The sequence below is a fragment of the Meles meles genome, chromosome 2, assembly GCF_922984935.1.
Source record: "Meles meles chromosome 2, mMelMel3.1 paternal haplotype, whole genome shotgun sequence".
Classification (NCBI taxonomy): domain Eukaryota; kingdom Metazoa; phylum Chordata; class Mammalia; order Carnivora; family Mustelidae; genus Meles; species Meles meles.
In genome coordinates, this window is record NC_060067.1 from 130,538,750 (window position 1) to 130,557,646 (window position 18,897).

An 18,897-nucleotide genomic window follows, 5' to 3' on the forward strand; every position below is an offset into this window, starting at 1 on the left:
AGGTCATGATCTTAGGGTCCTGGGATTGAGCCCCGCATGAGGCTCTCTGCTCAGCAGGGAGACTGCTTCCCCCCTCTCTCTGCCTGCCTCTCTGCCTACTTGTGATCTCTGTCTGTCAAACAAATAAGTAAAATCTTTACAAAAATAAAAAATAAATTTAAAAAATTAGAGTGAAAAGATAAGTTCAATGTGGTATATATACACAATGGAATACTATGCAGCCATCAAAAGAAATGAAATCTTGCCATTTGCGACGACGTGGATGGAACTAGAGCGTATCATGCTTAGTGAAATAAGTCAATCGGAGAAAGACAACTATCATATGATCTCCCTGATATGAGGACATGGAGAAGCAACATGGGGGGGTAGGGGGATAGGAGAAGAATAAATGAAACAAGATGGGATTGGGAGGGAGACAAACCATAAATGACTCTTAATCTCACAAAACAAACTGGGGGTTGCTGGGGGGAGGTGGGATTGGGAGAGGGGGAGCGGGCTATGGACATTGGGGAGGGGAGGCGAACCATAAGAGACTATGGACTCTGAAAAACAACCTGAGGGTTTTGAAGGGTCAGGGGTGGGAGGTTGGGGGAACAGGTGGTGGGTAATGGGGAGGGCACGTTTTGCATGGAGCACTGGGTGTTGTGCAAAAAGAATGAATACTGTTACGCTGAAAAAATAAATAAAATGAAAAAAAAAAAAAAAAAAAAAAAAAAAAACATTAGTGTGAAGTGACAACAATCAACCTGATAATAAAGCAGGAGTGGGAAGTGCTATAAAAAGCAGACATTATAACTCAAAACACACTAGTTTGGAGCCATTTAGAAGAGGACAAACATCCCCAGAATCATTACTGAGTCCAAAGGGCATTTTGGTATGACAGCATAGTACCCTCCCTTGTTGACAAGGTAAAGTATTCCAAAAAAGGGTAAATTAAGTTCAATATCCTTTGTTGTAATTAAACTTTATTTCAAATGAAGACATTAGACAGTTATTACATGCTCAGTAATCCAAGCTTAGTAATAAAGCAAAATTGATTAATATTTACATAAGTAAATTAGCAATTAAAAATTCATGTGCTGAGACCAGAAGCAAATGTAGGAGATATTATGTAATACATTAATAAGCATTTCTTGTGCTTTTAAAAAGGCAGCCTAATATACATCTCAGATAAAACTTTATTTTTTAAAAGATTTTTAGGTATTTGAGAGAGATAGAGCATGTGGGGTGGGAGGGATAGGATGGTGAGGGGGTGGGCAGTGTGGGGGAGGGCGCTCACAGGGAGAAGCAGAGCAAGGAGCCCCATAGAGTGCCAGATCCCAGGACCTCATGCCCAGGATCATGACCTGAGGCGAAGCCGGATGCTTAAACTGACTGAGCCACCCAGACACCCCTCAGATAAATCTTTAAATGATTAAGAGTTATTACCAAAGGGGCACCTGTGTGGCTCAGTCTTGTAAACATCCAACTTTTTTTTTTTTAAGTTTATTTATTCAGAGAGAGAGAGCATGTGTGCAAGTGGAGGGAGGGGCAGTGAGAGAGGGAGAGAGAATCCCAAGCAGACTGTCCGCTGAATTGGCAGCCCCATATGAGGCTTGATCCCACCACCATGAGATCACCACCTGAACCAAAATCAAGAGTCAGAATCTTAATCAGTTGAGCCACTCCGGCACCCTAGGTTAAGCATCCAACTCTTGGTTTCAGCTCAGGTCATGATCTCAGGGTCTTGAGATCGAACCCCAGGTTGGGATCCATTCTCAGTGTGGGGTCTGCTCAAGATTCTCTCTACTTTTACCTTCTCTCCCCCCTGCTGCTCCCCCTGCTCCCACATGCCAGCTCTCTCTCTCTCTCTCTCTCTCTCTCTCTCTCTCAGAATACAATAAATAAATAAATTTAAAATAAAAAAAGATTTATTAGTAAAGAAGTGGACATTTACAATTTCATCACTAAAGTTACTATCTTTAAATTTTAACTTTCCAAACAAGTCATTTCATATGCATTCCTGACAGTATTATCCCAATTTTAATGCTAATAATAATTTTTGCTTTATAAATATTCATTTCTGTTAAAACTAATCACAATACCTTTATCTTGCACATGAACTTTTATTTAGCAAAGTATAAACTGAAAAATCTGTTTGATGTTTTGGTAAAGAAAAAATTGTTTAACTGATTTACTGGAAAAATACGCATAAAATAAGAGACATATGACAGCCCTGGATAATATGCTTGCCAGATATGCAACAGACAGCAGATTAAAACCTTTATTATCATTGTTTCAAAGCAAAAAAATTAAAACTGTAAAACCACAATAGAAGTTTGAAAATTCAAAAAGTTGGAAATATAAGTCATAAATAAACCACATGAACAGATGGGGCAAGAGCCAAGGTGAACCAAAAATCAAGACAGTAAATTAAACTTATTTTGATGGGAGATGAAGTAGGTTAATTTACAGGCGGGAGAAGCTAATACGAAGAATTTGAAACCATAGAAAATGATGAAGATACATTATGGAGCAAGGTGCTGGAGGACGTGGGCCCAGATGGAAAAATAAAATGCAATGCACACACAGCATTTAGAATGAATGGGCTAACCCTACTTCAATCAATACAGCTCAGTTTTAAGAACATAATATGAATTCTAAAGAAAAAGTCACCAAAGAGTACATATATCATGATTCTATTCCAACAAGATGCTTAGGATATAGAAAGCCACAAAACGACATTGATTCCTTCGTATAGATGAGAAGGAACTTTATCATCTACAAAATAATACTGAAAAAATAGACTTAGAAAAGGGACTATAACCAGGGATAAAGAGGGATATCACACAATGATAAAGGGGTATGTTCATCAAGAAGACATACTAATCTTGGATGAATAAACAGTTTCAAAATAAATAAAGTGATAACCATAGACCTATAAAGAAAAATAACTTGGAGTCAAAAGACATCACTTAAAACCAACAAATCCACCAGTATGTAGGTATCTGATATTCCTAAGATGAACATTATAAAAACCTTACAACTGATCAAAATCATTTGGTGGGAGAAAAGTAGAGGAGCATAAAGAAATACAGAATACAATATGTACTCATTTTATCATTGCTTATAATATAAATTATAACAGGAAATTAGTAAGTATTGGTATTCTCTAAGAAAGAGAAGATACGGTGTTTTGGGTATGTTATAATTATAAAGATAACCAACAGAATATACAAACCTTCCTAAAGATTAAAAGAACATTTTTTTAAAATTTATTGAGAGTTTTTTTAACCTATAAAACCAAATAGTAATATTTTAAAATAGCAGACTAAAGTCAGATATATTAGTCATATCAGTACACTTAAGCAGGCTTAACTTACTTTTTTTGTTTGTTTTTGTTTTTGTTTGTTTTTTTTTAAGATTTTATTTATTTATTTGAAAGAGAGAGATCATAAGTAGGCAGAGAGGCAGACAGAGAGAGTGAGAGGGAAGCAGGCTCCCCGCTGAGCAGAGAGCCCGATGTGAGACTCGATCCCAGGACCCTGAGATCATGACCTGAGCCGAAGGCAGCAGCTTAAACCACTGAGCCACCCAGGCGCCCCTTGTTTTTGTTTTTGTTGTTGTTGTTTATTTACAGCATAACAGTGTTCATTGTTTTGGCATCACACCCAGTGCTCCATGCAGTACATGCCCTCCCTATTACCCACCACCTGGTTCCTCAACCTCCCACCCCCCCGCCCCTTCAAAACCCTCTGGTTGTTTTTCAGAGTCCATAGTCTCTCATGGTTCATCTCCCCTTCCAGTTTCCCTCAACTCCCTCTCCTCTCCATCTCCCCATGACCTCCATGTTCTTTGTTATGCTCCACAAATAAGTGAGACCATATGATACTTGACTCTCTCTGCTTGACTTATTTCGCTCAGCATAATCTCTTCCAGTCCCGTCCATGTTGCTACAAAAGTTGGGTATTCGTCCTTTCTGATGGAGGCATAATACTCCATTGTGTATATGGACCACATCTTCCTTATCCATTCATCCGTTGAAGGGCATCTTGGTTCTTTCCACAGTTTGGCGACCGTAGCCATTGCTGCAATAAACATTGGGGTACAGATGGCCCTTCTTTTCACTACATCTGTATCTTTGGGGTAAATACCCAGCAGTGCAATTGCAAGGTCATAGGAAAGCTCTATTCTTAATTTCTTCAGGAATCTCCACACTGTTCTCCAAAGTGGCTGCACTAACATGCATTCCCACCAACAGTGTAAGAGGGTTCCCCTTTCTCCACATCCTCTCCAACACATGTTGTTTCCTGTCTTGCTAATTTTGGCCATTCTAACTGGTGTCAGGTGGTATCTCAATGTTGTTTTAATTTGAATCTCCCTGATGGCTAGTGATGATGAACATTTTTTCATGTGTCTGATAGCCATTTGTATGTCTTCGTTGGAGAAGTGTCTGTTCATATCTTTTGCCCATTTTTTGATATGATTATCTTTAACTTACTTTTTAAAAAGAAGAGAGATTGTCAAGTTGGCTCACAAACCAAAGCCTAATTCAGCGCTATTTACACAGAAAAAAAATACAGCTATAACTAAGTGATTAAGAAAGATAAAAAACAAAAGGCTGGTCTACAGTATTCCATGTAGATGCAAAACAAAACAAAACAAAAAGCAGACATCATATTTTTTTATCTAAGTAGGTGAAATTCTGGCCAATTTGCAATAAACAACACTAAGAAGAACAGTTAAATGCTATAGTGTGCAATTTCTCACAAAAGATATTACATTATAAATATATATGCACCAAATAATTCATACAGTAACCAAAAGGGATATGAAGAACTAAATAACATAACTAATGACCCAACTCCAATTTATGTATATCAAACTGCAGTGTCCCTTTTCAATAACAAAACTGATCTATTTGGGACAGCAGTGTGCCCAGCAAAAATACAATATTCCCAGACTTTCCTGCATCTTCATATAACCACATGAACAAGCTCCACTGAAGAAGGTGGAAGAAGTATAGTGTGGAACTTCTGGGAAACCTCCCTGAGGTGAAATAGGCAGGCTCTTCCTCTCTTTCCTTATCCAGAAAACATGGATATGATGGCTCAAGCTTTAGCATCATCCTGGACCATGAAGACAAGGGCATGTAAAAAGTGAACATGAAACAACTTTATAAAAATACAGTGCTATCCCCGGACTACTGAACTGTAGTTGTGTATTTATGCTCTTATTGTTGGGTGTGTGCTAGATGTACCTGCACCTAATTCTAACGGATATAAACCTGAAAGCAAACAAGAGCCAAAGAACATTCACCAAAACTCGCCATGTGTTTTCTGACATATACATACATAAGTCAAACTCAAGAAAATAGACGGAGAAACTAGCTTGAAACAGGACAAGCGTCATCCTCTTCCTCTTGAGACTAGGAGACCAGGTGTATGTACAGGTAAATGTGTAGATGTTGAGTAGAAGGTCAGGGGCTTCTCCCTGCCTCATCCCTCAATTTTCTCCTTGAAACAGGAGCTGGAAATCTTTCAGAAACATGGGGAGGAAGCAGAGGTTAAGGAGATTTACATGTTTAGAATGCCACTAGGGGTAAGAGAGGAAGCTGAGAAGAAAGAGGCAAGATTACTGGTATTGTTATTGTTGTTCTTCAGCTCAAAGAACCAGATTTTCAAGTTTATGCCTCAAACGGGGTTCCTGTGTATCAAGGACTAAAACCTCTCACTTTAGGAAGAAAGCCAAAACAAATTCCCAAATAAAGGTTAAAAATGAACTCAAAATTAAACTAAACTGACAATTTAATCAAAAGTCCCTAACTGATGCCTCGAGGTGTGCCTCTTACTGCTTTTTACAAATTAGTAAACCAATACTAACAAATATTTTTGTCAGCTTAATAAAAAAAAAAAAATGATGCTGTAATAGTAGGTAACAAGAAAAATGTATCCACTCACCCAAGAATGCTTTGTGAGGCTTAAGGAAGTATCACCACCTGGTGGTAGTTTCGTGGTAACTGCAATGAAAGAGGAAAGAAGTGGATGGTCTCTGTCACTGACAGTATATATTGTGAGAGACCAGAAGCTTTGACCAAAACTAATGACCAAAAAAAGAAGTACTATAAGTACTTAGTTTCCAATTTAATAGTAGAATTTTTTCTTTCAAAGGATGATCTAGAATCAAGATTTAAGACTTAATACAATATTCCATATAGTACAGAAATCCTGTCTACAAAATTCTTGAGTTATGATATATTGCCTCTGTTACATATCTGTAGCAATAATAAGCTATTCTCTGGACACTAGCTTTTGAGCTGAAATTTGAAATATTTTGTGTCCTTCATCCAGTAAATCTAATGTTGCAACCTAATACAACATAGAAAAACCTTAAGATATCTTCTACAGCCTGACTTCAAATATAACTCTCTTATTTTGCACTTTTCTTATACGAATACACCCTTTTACTCAATTGACTTGATTTCTAGACCCCTTACATTCTGGTCTTCCAGATTGTTCAATATGTCTTGATTTGTCAAAGTCTATTTTTATTGCAATGCCCAAAATAGAAGTATCCCAGATACAGCCTAGCCAGCAAAATATAGGTACTTCTTTTAGTGTTACCCATGTTTGCCTGGCAGATTTTAATACCTGTGTCACACTTCAGTTCGTATACTTTAGTTGCAATTGTTCTTTTTTTTATTTTTATTTTATTTATTTGACAGAGAGAGATCACAAGTAGATAGAGAGGCAGGCAGAGAGAGAGAGAGGGGGAAGCAGGCTCCCTGCTGAGCAGGGAACCCGATGCGGAACTCGATCCCAGGACCCCGAGATCATGACCTGAGCCGAAGGCTAGTTGCAATTGTTCTTGAATGGCTCTATATTATTAGCTACCAGGAAACTAAGTATTGGGGTAGACCGAACAGATTTAAAGACCTACTCCTGAAAGTATAACCCTAAGCCCTGCTAACACTCTGTTCTACAAACTTCCGCCATGAGAGATACAATAAAAGAATGCCCTCATGATCACCATAAAGAAGAGACACTCAAACATACATTTTTGGCATGTTTTACTTCTCAGACCAGACTCCTGCTGGTGACAGCATCACACAGCAAGGGAGCGTAAGCAGGGTCTATATGCATCTCTCTGAACTGGAAGTTGGAAAGCCAAAGACAGCATGGCCTGCGTGGCAATATAATAAAGCAAACAGTGGTGTTCTTGGCGGTAAAATGTTATTGAGAATTTTCCTAGGGTGTGTTTAGGCAAGGGAGGTAGAGGTGAAATTCTGTTTTGGCAGCAGAAGCTTCTGTAGCAATAATAGAATCTTCTGCAGACATAGCAAATAGGGTCACAACACTTAGAGAAATGCCATTGGTAACTCTAGACAGATGGTTTTTGGTTGTTGGTTGTTTTTTTTTCTTAAAGATTTTATTTATTTATTTGACATACAGAGATCACAAGTAGGCAGAGAGACAGGCAAGGGGTGGGGGGTGGGTGGGGAACCTGGCTCCCTGATGATCAGAGAGCCCAACGCAGGGCTCGATCCCAGGACCCTGAGATCATAACCTGAAGCGAAGGCAGAGGATTAACCCACTGAGCCACTCAGGTGCCCCTGTTGTTGTTTTTTAAGGAGATGGGAGTTTTTAAAATATATCACAAGGGGGTGCTGTAGACAGATGTTTAACACATACCACTACTAAATATCTGGTAAGGAAGTGGATATTTATCATAAATAAATTTTTTTATTTTATTTAAAGATTTTATTTATTTATTTGACAGACAGAAATCACAAGTAGGCAGAGAGGCAGGCAGAGAGGGCGGAGGAAGCAGGCTCCCTGCCAAGCAAAGAGCCCGAAGCGGGGCTTGATCCCACGATCCTGAGATCATGACCTGAGCCGAAGGCAGAGGCTTTAACCCACTGAGCCACCCAGGTGCCCTTATCATAACAAATTTTTTAATTTGACTTCTCATTAGCTTCACATTTCTCAAGTAACATATGTACTCATATGAACATATGATACAGATATGATTCAAAACATTTTTACTATGAACACAAAAAAAGAAGCATTACATATATGTATTATTTTAGCTCTTATGTAAGTGGCTACATGTGGGACTCTATATGAAATAAACAGTATGTGAAAAAAGATGTTTTATTAGAAGATGAATAGTTATTGACCAATTTATTTCTATGATTAAAATTTAGCTTTATTGTTTTTGTTTTTATGTTTCAGGGACTTTGAAGGCAACCATATCCATAATTTAAGAAATTTGACTTTTATTTCCTGCAGTAATTTAACTGTTTTGTAAGTAAAGTTTTGTCGTTTTGAAGTGATATTATATCTCTTTACAAACAAATTTAATCATTTATGTGAACATAAGTTAGCATAAACATGCACAGTAATTTTGACAAATGTGCACTCATGACTTAAAGTTTTCTGAAACCAAAGTGCATTGGCAAAATTATTGACGTTCACACCAAGCCAGATCAAGATTCACACATGCATGGATCATCACAACAGTTCTGTATTATATGAGACCTGTGTTTCTCAAACTTAAGTAATACCCATTTGAATGGAAAGAAATTTTCATTGACCACCTAAAATCTCTCCTTGGATCGCAATTTGAGAAACACTAAATTAGTCTTAATCTGTAAGAACATTTGCCTTTTGCAAATTACGACTGTAAAGATTGTGGAAATAAATTAATTACAACCAAAATTTTAAAAAAATGTGGCAGAATGTCTACACCCCTGAAGATATAATTGAAGACACCAGGATAAATTTTAGAATGTTATTGAGTATAATTTCTCCTATGTCTTTCTGGTCTATTTTAAAATCATACTGCTTTTTCCATGGAAAAGCATGATGGAAGGATGATGGAGCTTCTTTCAATATAAAAACACAATTGCCTCACTTATGGGTTATTTTTTCAGAATAGTGTTTTTCCAACTGTGGGTTGAAACTCACAAGTGGGTGATGAAAGCAATACGGTATCTTCTGACTAGCTTATCTAATGAAACAAAGCTGAATTGAATTGAATTGAATTGAAATATCAGAATGCAATTCAGATGGTTAAATGTACTGTTTCTTAAATCTTGGGTTCTGTGGATGTATGTTAAGCCCAATGTTTTTAAGAGCAGTTACCATGGGCAAAGTTTGAAATCCACCAAAGTAGAATCTGTCTAGAAACCACCCCAGAATCCATCTCGAAATCCATGCTAGAAACCATAATACTAGGACCTCCGTGTACAGGCAACGCAATAGCTATCCCTGATACAAAAAAAAAATTTTCCAATATCATCCCGCATTTCAATGGGTTCAAGCCCCTGAGATGTCTGAATTCTTGCACGATGAGCTCAGCAGTCTTCAGGTGCAGGATGCCTCATGTCAGTCACACAAAACAGTTCTTACTAACTGCTGGAAAGAACCAAGTGGCACCTGAAGGACATAGACTAAAACTTGCAACTTCTTTGCTGTTCTACTTTTATACGTTTTTAAAGAAGCCTCCGTGTGAGGAAATCATCTGTGAGTTTCCTCTTGGCAGTTGCTTGTGCTTTTCTGGTCTAGAGATACTGGCTGGAGGTGGTAATGTTTCAAGAGCTGAGAGAAAATAAATGCTTCAGGATGGAACAAGGCCAAGTTCTGAGCACATCACACATTTAAAGAATTGGAAACATTTTGAGACATTTTTTAAGATCTTACTTATTTGTCAGAGAGAGAAAGAGAGAGAGAGAGCACAAGCGGGGTGGGGTGGCAGGCAGAGAGAGAAGCAGGCTCCCCGCTGGGCAAAGATTCCATATAGGACTGGATTCCAGGACCCCAGGATCATGACCTGAACAGAAGGCAGAGGCTTAACCAACTGAGCCATCCAGGCATCAGGCTTTTAAAACTTTTCCATGGGTTACTCCTTTATGCTGGCTCATAATACATGAGATCAGTGCAGAAATGAACTCGTCAAGAATTACATACAGTCTGTGGGGCTCCTGGGTGGCTCAGTCAGTTAAGCATCTGTCTTTGGGGGGCGCCTGGGTGGCTCAGTGGGTTGAGCCGCTGCCTTCGGCTCAGGTCATGATCCCAGGGTCCTGGGATCGAGTCCTGCATTGGGCTCTCTGCTCAGCAGGGAGCCTGCTTCTACCCTGCTCCCTCTCTCTCTGCCTGCCTCTCTGCCTACTTGTGATCTCTGTCTGTCAAATAAATAAATAAAATCTTTAAAAAAAAAAAAAAGCATCTGTCTTTGGCTCAGGTCATGATCTCAGTGTCCTGGGACTGAGCCCAGAATAGGGTCCCTGCTGAGCTGGGAGCCTGCTTCTCCCTCTCCCACTCCTCCTGCTTGGGCTGTCTCTCTCTGTGTCAAATAAATAAATGAATCTTAAAAAAAAAAAAAAAAGAATTACGTACATCCTGGTTCAATATCTCAAACCAGAGATCTTCTGAATTTGGTCCAGTTTAGATTAGACTTTGTTAGAACTCTGCCCCAAGTTGCATCGCCTACCAGATGCATGAGTTCTGCTGTGCACCTGCACTCGGGGCATTGTTAGAGAGAGGAGCTAGGCAGATTAAATGTGCTCTCTGTTGCAAGAAATCAGTCTGTAGTCTCAAGAGTTCACTTTTCACTATTTCCCTTGCAGAGTTCTTCCCTACTTTACTTAAAAATTTGAATAATATTTTATTTTTATCATCGTTAAAAGATTTGAGAAATTTAAAACTAAAATTAGACTGGGTAAGTTACTGTACTACAAAATATTTGATGTGAAAATGCACTATATATAATTATCTTTTTTTTTTCAGGCTATTAATCTTCTTTCCAAAAACTCATTTATCACTTACCTCAAGGAGCCACAACATATTTTTTTTCTTTTTACTTTCAGGGTAATGAGGAAAAACAAAATTAATCACCTAAATGAAAATACTTTCGCACCTCTCCAGAAGCTAGATGAGTTGTAAGTTTGATAAGACTTTTCCTTCTACTGTTTTAGTTCATACTTGTTACATATATATGCTTCTATACATTTGAGAAATATTTATCTCTTTTCTAACCATTATTTGTATACATTTTGAGCCATAAATGACCTCAGATAGCTTACAAAAATATACATAAATATATATGTGTGTGTGTGTGTGTGTGTGTATATATATATATATATATAATAACTATTTGAGGAAAATGAGATAAAGGAAACATAGCTACAAAGAGATAATAAAGTCAGGATAAAATTAATAAATAAAATATATCCTACATCACTCTGTCCCACTGCTAGAGAGGAACAGCACATTGTTTTTATGTTCCTTAGAGAGTTAGGATTCAGAGACCATAAGATAAAAGACATACTTTGTTAATTCCAGAAATAAAAGATAATGTTGGATCCACAAAGATATTAGATGTTCTTGGATAACATCCCAACCTATAATAATGGAAGAGAGACATAAGTTAAATCAACTGTTTATACTGTCCTTTTTTTAAGATCAATGACCCAGTTCCAAAGGACATTAAAACAACTCTCTTATAAACCAAAGTTTTGTGGCCTAAGCACATAGTAGCTGATTGTCAGAATAAAATGTATGTTGAGCGATGGATGAAGTACATGTCCTTCAGACAATTATTTTATATTTTGCTATTAATTTCCTCTATTGGATTTTGCTAAAGTTTGCAAACTATATAGTCAACCCTTGAATAACTTGGGGTAGAACTGTGCAAAAATTAAGTCTCCAAATTGCGTTCCTACTCTAATGCAAAAAGAAGAAGGGAATGAAGGGAAGAGGAAAAGAGGCACAACAATATATATTAATTAAATTAAATTAGAAAATTGAAACAAGATCAAATACCATCAAGCATCTGCCTCTGAAGAAGTGATGAAATGGGATAAATTATTTTTATATTTTCCCATTACACTTGCTTTTCTAAAACTTTTAGACTTCTGGTAATTAATGTACCTCACTAATAGCACTGTTAAAAAGTTGTATAATCATTTCCTAACAAATTACAGAACAATGAATAAAATCTTAAGAAACTAATACGACATGGTTGCAATTGTTTCCCTAGGGATTTAGGAAGTAATAAGATTGAAAACCTTCCACCGCAACTATTTAAAGATCTGAAGGAGCTCTCACAACTGTAAGACTGATACTAATTTTGTCATTTCACTTGTTTTAATGTCTTTTATTTTTTTAAGTTTAATATATATAACTCAAAATTTAGCATTTTAACCATTATTAAACGTGCAGTTCAGTGGCCTTAATACATTCATGCTGTACTACCATCACCACCTTCCATCTCCAGAACTTTTTCATCCTCCCAAACTGAAACTCCATAGCTATTAAACAATATCTCCCCACCACCTCCCCTGACCAGCATCTCTGTTCTGTACCTATTAATTTGACTATTCTAGGTACCCCACATAGATGGAATCATTCAATAGTTGACCTTTTGTGACTGGCTTATTTCACTTAGCATAATGTCCTCAAGGTGCATATGTTTTGTAGCATGTGTCAGAATTTCTGGATATTATTCTGAATAATAGCATTAATTCATAACAATATTGTTTTAAATAGTAATTCATTGTCTGTGTATATATATGGATACATATGTATATATATGCATATATATGACATATACATATGTATACATATGTATAGAGAATATACATAGAGAAAAATCCATTTCTGAAATTTGCTATTTTACAAATTCTTTGTAATTTCTTTGTAAAATTTCTTTGAAAATATAATATGCACATATATACATATACATATATATACAAATACATATATATGCTGCTATGAGCATGGGTCTACAAATATCCGTTTGAGACCATTCTTTCAAATCTTTTCAGTATATAGCCCAGAAATAGAATTGCTGGAGCCTACGATAATTCCATTTTAATTTTTTTAGGAAGCAGCATACCGATTCCCAAGCACCTACACCATTTTACATTCCCACTAGCAGTGCACAAGTGTTCCAATTTCTCTACATCTTCAAGAACACTTGTTCTTTTCTCTTTGGGGGGTAATATTTATCCTAACAGATGTGAAATGTCATTGTGGTCTTGATTTGCATGTCCCTAATGGTTAGTGATACTGAACATCTTTTCGTGGGCTTATTGGCCATGTATCTTCTTTGAGGAAGTGTCTATTCAAGTCTTTTGTCCTTTTTTTAAATTGGGTTTGTTTTTGTTGTTGAATTGTAGGAATTCTTTATATATTTTAAATAGTAAATCCCTTTCAGATATATGATTTGCAAATATTTTCTTCTATTCTGTAAATTGCCCTTACAGTGTGTTGATAGTCTCCTTTGACATATGTACGTTTTTAATTTACATGCAGTCAAATTTTTCTATTCTGTTGTCATCGTCTATGCTTTTGGCGTGGTATACAAGAATTCATTGCTTAATCCAGTGCCCTGAAGTTTTCCCCCTATGATTTTTTTTTTCTTCTAAGAGTTTTCTAGTCCTAACTTCTATATTTAGGTCTTTGATCCATTTTGAGTTAATTTTGTACATAAGGTAAGGTAAGTTCTAAGTTCATTCTTTTGTATGTGGGAGCAATCTGGTTTTCCCAGCTCCATTTGTTGAAAAGACTGTCTTTTTCCCCATTGAATGATCTTGGCACCATATATACAAGGGTTTATTCCTGTGCTGTCTATCCTATTCTACTGGTCTCTATACTCGTCTTTATAACAGTACTACCCTGTTTTGATCACCATGACTTTGTAATAAGTTTTAAAATTGGGAAGTGTGAAGCCAACTTTGTTCTTCTTTTTCAAAATTGTTTTAGCTATTCAAGCTCCCTTGATTCCAAGCAAATTTCAGAATGGACTTTTCTCTCTATGCCAAAAAATATTAGGATTATGATAAAGATTGCACAGAATCAGTGGGTCACTTTGGGGAGTATTGAAATTTTTTAAAAATATGTAATTATTTATTTTAGAGAGAGAGCACAGGAGTGTAGGGGAGGGCAGAGGGAGAAGGAGAGAATCTTAAGCAGACTCTGAGCTCAGTGTGGAGCCAGACATGGGGCTCGATCCCATAAGGCTAAGATCACACCTTGAGATCAAGACCTGAGCCAAAACCAAGAGTCGGATGCTTAATCAACAAACCAACTGTGCCACCCATGTGGCCCAGAGAGTTTGAAATCTTGACAACACTAAGTCTTCTAATCCATAAATGTACAACATCTTTCCATTTAATGGTGTCTTTTTAAATTTCTTTTGGCAACATTGTTTTTTTCAAACACAAGTCTTTCACTTCCTTGGTTAAGTTTATTCCTTAATATTTGATTCTGTTGATGCAATTGTAAATGGAATTATGTTTCGAATTTCCCTTTTGGCTTGTTCATTGTTAGTGTATAAAAACGCATTCGGTTTTTGTGTAGTGGTTTTATATTTGGCAACTTTGCTGCATTTAGTTATAAGTTCTAACAGCTGTGTGTGTGTGTCTGTGTGTATGAGAGAGAGAGAGAGAAATCTTTAGGGTTTTCTACACATAGTAACATGTCATATGTGAACAGAGATAATTTTACCTCTCCCTTTCAAATTTGAATGCCTTTTTCTTCCTTACCTAATTACTCTGGCTAGACTTCCAGTACTATGTTGAATAGAAACAAAAGTGGTCCTCCTGGTGTTGTTACTGATTTTGGAGGAAAAGCTTTTAGTCTTTCACCATTGAGGATGTTGTGTTAGTTGTCTCTCTAAAATAAATAAATACATATTTTTTTAAAATGTCAATACTCCCCAAAGTGACCCACTAATTCTCTGCAATCTTTATCATAATCCTCATTTTTTTGGCATAGAGAGAAAAATCCATTCTAATGTTAGTTGTGTGCTTTCCATATATGGCTTGTGTTGTGTTCAGATAGTTTCCTTCTAGTCTTAGACTGTTAAGTCCACTTTGTTTCTTTAATACAACTCAACTTTCCTTTTCATTCTTCCTCTCTTTCCTTCTACAATCGCTGTCTCCCAGAAGATCCCCCACTTAACTAAAAATCTAACCTAGAATAAATTTCTCAAAGAGAATTTGCCCTGAGAAGCTCCCTTTAATCAATGATTCTTATCTCAAGGTGTTGTTTGTTTGTTTGTTTGTTTTTAACAAAGACTCAGAAAAATTTTCCATCAAAATTGAGCGGCACTGTCTCTCTGATCTCTTTCTCTCTCTTTGTTCCCAGCTATAGTCTTTTACTTTCCATTTCAAGCCTCACAAATCATTAGCACAAATGTTACTCTTTGGCATAAGATTTATTGTAAAAACCATTCAGGGTGATTCCATTAATTCAAATTTGACAAAATGAAATTGTTTTTCATTCAACTAAATGAGATCCTAGGCAAAAGGTGAGGTATGTGTGGTTTCTTGCCGAGACCTCTACTGCTTCCGTGATAGAGTCATTTCTTGACAAGTCCACTTTTGTTCTTATATTGTCTTAGTTCCCCATCACTAACAAAATCATAGTGCTAATTAAAAGCCAGGCACAATTCTAGGTGTTTTATCTCCATTAATTCATTTAAATATTTAATGAACCCTATAAGGCAAGTGCTGTTCCTACACTTTTTTTTAAATGTTTAAAAGTAATCCAGTCAACAGATACACTTTCTCTTTACTTAAGAAGTTTCTAGAAATGACGATTTTTGCCCTTTTTTTAAAAAAAAACAGGAATCTTTCCTACAACCCAATCCAGAAAATTCAAGCAGATCAATTTGATTATCTTGTCAAACTCAAGTCTCTGTAAGTATATACCTATGGGGATAATTTTATGATGAAATTGTTATTTATACACTAATAGCTAATAAAATCTATAAAGTTAGATTTGTAGAATCTTTCAAATCAGAAGCTTTATTCCCAGGATATGAATTAAACACTAAAGAACTGTATGGGTGCTCACTAGGCTACAAATAGATAGCTTTAGCTTACATATTTATAAACTAAAAATCAGGTAATGATTTTATATTTTTCTATAATCACCAGGAGCTTATATTGGATTGTTTGCTTTGATTCTCTGAAGGCAACTCTGCATATTCATTTCTCCATTAGTACTGGTATCTAAAAATTTATTGTAGCCACCTTTATCCCAAAGATGCAGTATTCTGGATTATGTAAATCAGTACTCACACCACACACACACACACACACACACACACTCACACACACAAATTTGTTATGGTCTAAGAATTGCCTTTAAAAGATAAGTTCAGTTCATTTAATTTAAATGAACCCTCAGTAAAATGACATCTTATTAGAAAAAATATATTATTTAAAAATTATTAGAAAAATTTCAAATCTCTCTGCTTTTGTAATATTGTCTGAAAGATAATGTGTGTTCATTTATTCCACAAACACTTATTGAGTAGTTACCATGCACAAAGCATAGGTTATGATCTATAAGGATCAAAAAAATTCAAATAGAGGAGATATTTGTATATAAATGCCGGAATCAAAAAGGAGTTGGGAAGTAAGTGCATAGGGCAGGCTGAGTATGAATGTTTGGTTCACAATCAGTGATAACGGACAGCATTTTGTTAAACTGCCCCTCACAAAATCTCATTTTATTACACTCTTGTAATATATGTTATTTTGATGATTAATTTGATATTTTTAGCAGCCTAGAAGGAATTGAAATTTCAAATATCCAACAAAGGATGTTTAGACCTCTACTGAATCTCTCTCACATGTAAGCAGATGTTTTTCTTGTTTTTCACCCTGATTTCCATCTTTTATGTTTCCTCATGCACTGTGCTAATACATCCACACCCAAAGCATCCAATCTATCAAATTTTCTGCTGATTCATTTGTCTAATTTATTATTCCTAAAGTGTTGCTATTGGGTGGGATGATTTTTAGTGCTCCAAGGTTTAGTAGAATCAAAGGTGATTTTTTAAATGTCAGAGAACATGAGGGTGGAGGGAAGGCACTCAGTCTTATAAGCTCTCCTTAGCACGGATACCATTCATACATAGGGATGTTTGCCTGATGAGCTAGTAATTTGCACACGTGGTATAAGTGCTACCAGATAAAGAAACAGGAACTTATATAAACAACACAAAATAACTGTAAAAAATTAATTGCTGTAAATGGAGGAAAGCATGGAGAAATACTCCTCAGGAAAAAATGCCGCCAATGGCAGGACATGATTGAAGCAAATGGGTATGGATAAAATGGCAAACTTTGAAAAATCTTTTGAAAAACCTTTATTCAAACAGTGTGTATTATGGTGCCATTGATTCTTTGCTGTGGAAACGTCTTTCTTTAATTGAGGGCAGTCTTACAGCAGATGTTAGATTGCTCTCAATGCCAGGATCATTAAGTCTCAACAACTTAGAAAGTGTCATGTCTGCCAACACCCCTCTATAATTTTGCTTATAGTTTAAGTCTAACGCAGGACATTCTTTATGTTTTCTGTAACTCTTCAGAGAAGATGCTTATAAAAGTTGCTTTGATTGCACACAACATAAAGCACTCAGACAAATGTAAGCCACATACAGTTTATTGGGGAAAAATGATTAGCTCATAAAACCCAAGAAACAACTTGAGGAACAGACTTGAATTGGGCAGAAACCATATCAGATCTAAGGGATTCAGGCAGCAAGAGTTAAACAACAGGACAATATACTATAATTGTCAAGCTTTTATCTTGTGTTATTACTATAGCTCTCTATACTATAAAGATCATTTATATTTTTTGCCAGAATACGTGGCTTTAGAGGAAAATGCATCTAATTTGAACTTCAATTTCTACATTTATTAGAAAATTTTGTAGTAAATAATTTGCCTCCACTGAAGATTCATCTCTTCTTATGGTGGTACTGTTACCTAACGCATGGAGTTGACTTGAGAATTGATTCCTGATACCGAGAAGATGCTCAGTCAATGGTGTAGGTGTTGCTGGTAATACAGTAGCAATTACTGTTTATCTGGGTAGTGTCTGTATCAATGAAACAGGTCTCTCTATTGATGAAAAAATTAACTCAACAAATATTTATTGAACACCTTATTATGTACCAAAATCTGGTCGAGAGATAAGCATGTGAACAGGCAGTTACAGCTCCCATAATCACTTCTGTAGTAGAAAAGCCATGGAAGACAGAGGAGAAAACATTTGGCTCTCTCCTCCCCTGAGGGCTGAGAAGCATGATTAGTCAGAGCAACAAGAGGAGCGCGTAAACGCTAAAAATCCAATAAAAGCTTCCTTGGATGGATTAATTCTCTCGATCCCATGCTGATGGTTTACTTATGTTTCAAGGCATGTCTAACACTTGTATATTCATGGTGCCTCTTTGCTGCTCTGACCCACGCATTCTTTTGCAGTGAAAACAAGTTCACAAGAATTAAAATTTCAACCTTTAGTATCCTTAGTGTTTTACCTTCCTGTGAGCCTCATATTCTTCCTCCTGATAAGATGTGGAAAAGAAATACGAATGTATTGTGACACTGAATTAAGTTTGAAATCTTATTTTACTTTCTCTTTGTGCATCAGATATTTTAAGAAATTCCAGTATTGTGGGTTTGCACCCCATGTTCGCAGCTGCAAACCAAACACTGATGGGATCTCATCTCTAGAAAACCTCTTGGCAAACATTATTCAGAGAGTGTTTGTCTGGGTTGTATCTGCAGTTACATGCTTTGGAAACATTTTTGTCATCTGTATGAGACCTTATATCAGGTCTGAGAACAAGCTACATGCCATGTCAATCATTTCTCTCTGCTGTGAGTATTTCCTGATTGAAGAGGAATTATAGTTTTGAAATACATAAGAGCACTGCTATTAGAAAATAAGGAAACAGAGTGGTAGAAATATGAGATTTTACATTTTCCTCTTTTTTGCTTCTGTGTTGTTTTCATATTCACTGTAATGAAAATAAAATGACTCTGGTGAGAAGAAAATAAGTTTTTAAAATGGGAAAATTCAGTTACCTTGCACAGATTAATGAAGCTCTTGT

General features: G+C 36.3%; 1 protein-coding gene across 2 annotated transcripts in view; it reads left to right on the top strand.

Moving 5' to 3' along the window:
• The window catches only part of RXFP1 (relaxin family peptide receptor 1), a 105,001-nt gene that overhangs the window by 79,240 nt on the left and 6,864 nt on the right, over positions 1-18,897 (top strand). Inside the window, exons 10-15 of one of the 2 annotated variants that reach the window (XM_045997180.1) lie at positions 8,214-8,285; positions 10,850-10,921; positions 12,022-12,093; positions 15,617-15,688; positions 16,560-16,631; positions 18,435-18,664. In XM_045997180.1, coding sequence (XP_045853136.1) covers positions 8,214-8,285; positions 10,850-10,921; positions 12,022-12,093; positions 15,617-15,688; positions 16,560-16,631; positions 18,435-18,664 — 590 coding nt within the window. The remainder of the gene's footprint in view (positions 1-8,213; positions 8,286-10,849; positions 10,922-12,021; positions 12,094-15,616; positions 15,689-16,559; positions 16,632-18,434; positions 18,665-18,897) is intronic. The other variant, XM_045997181.1, reaches the window with a different exon arrangement.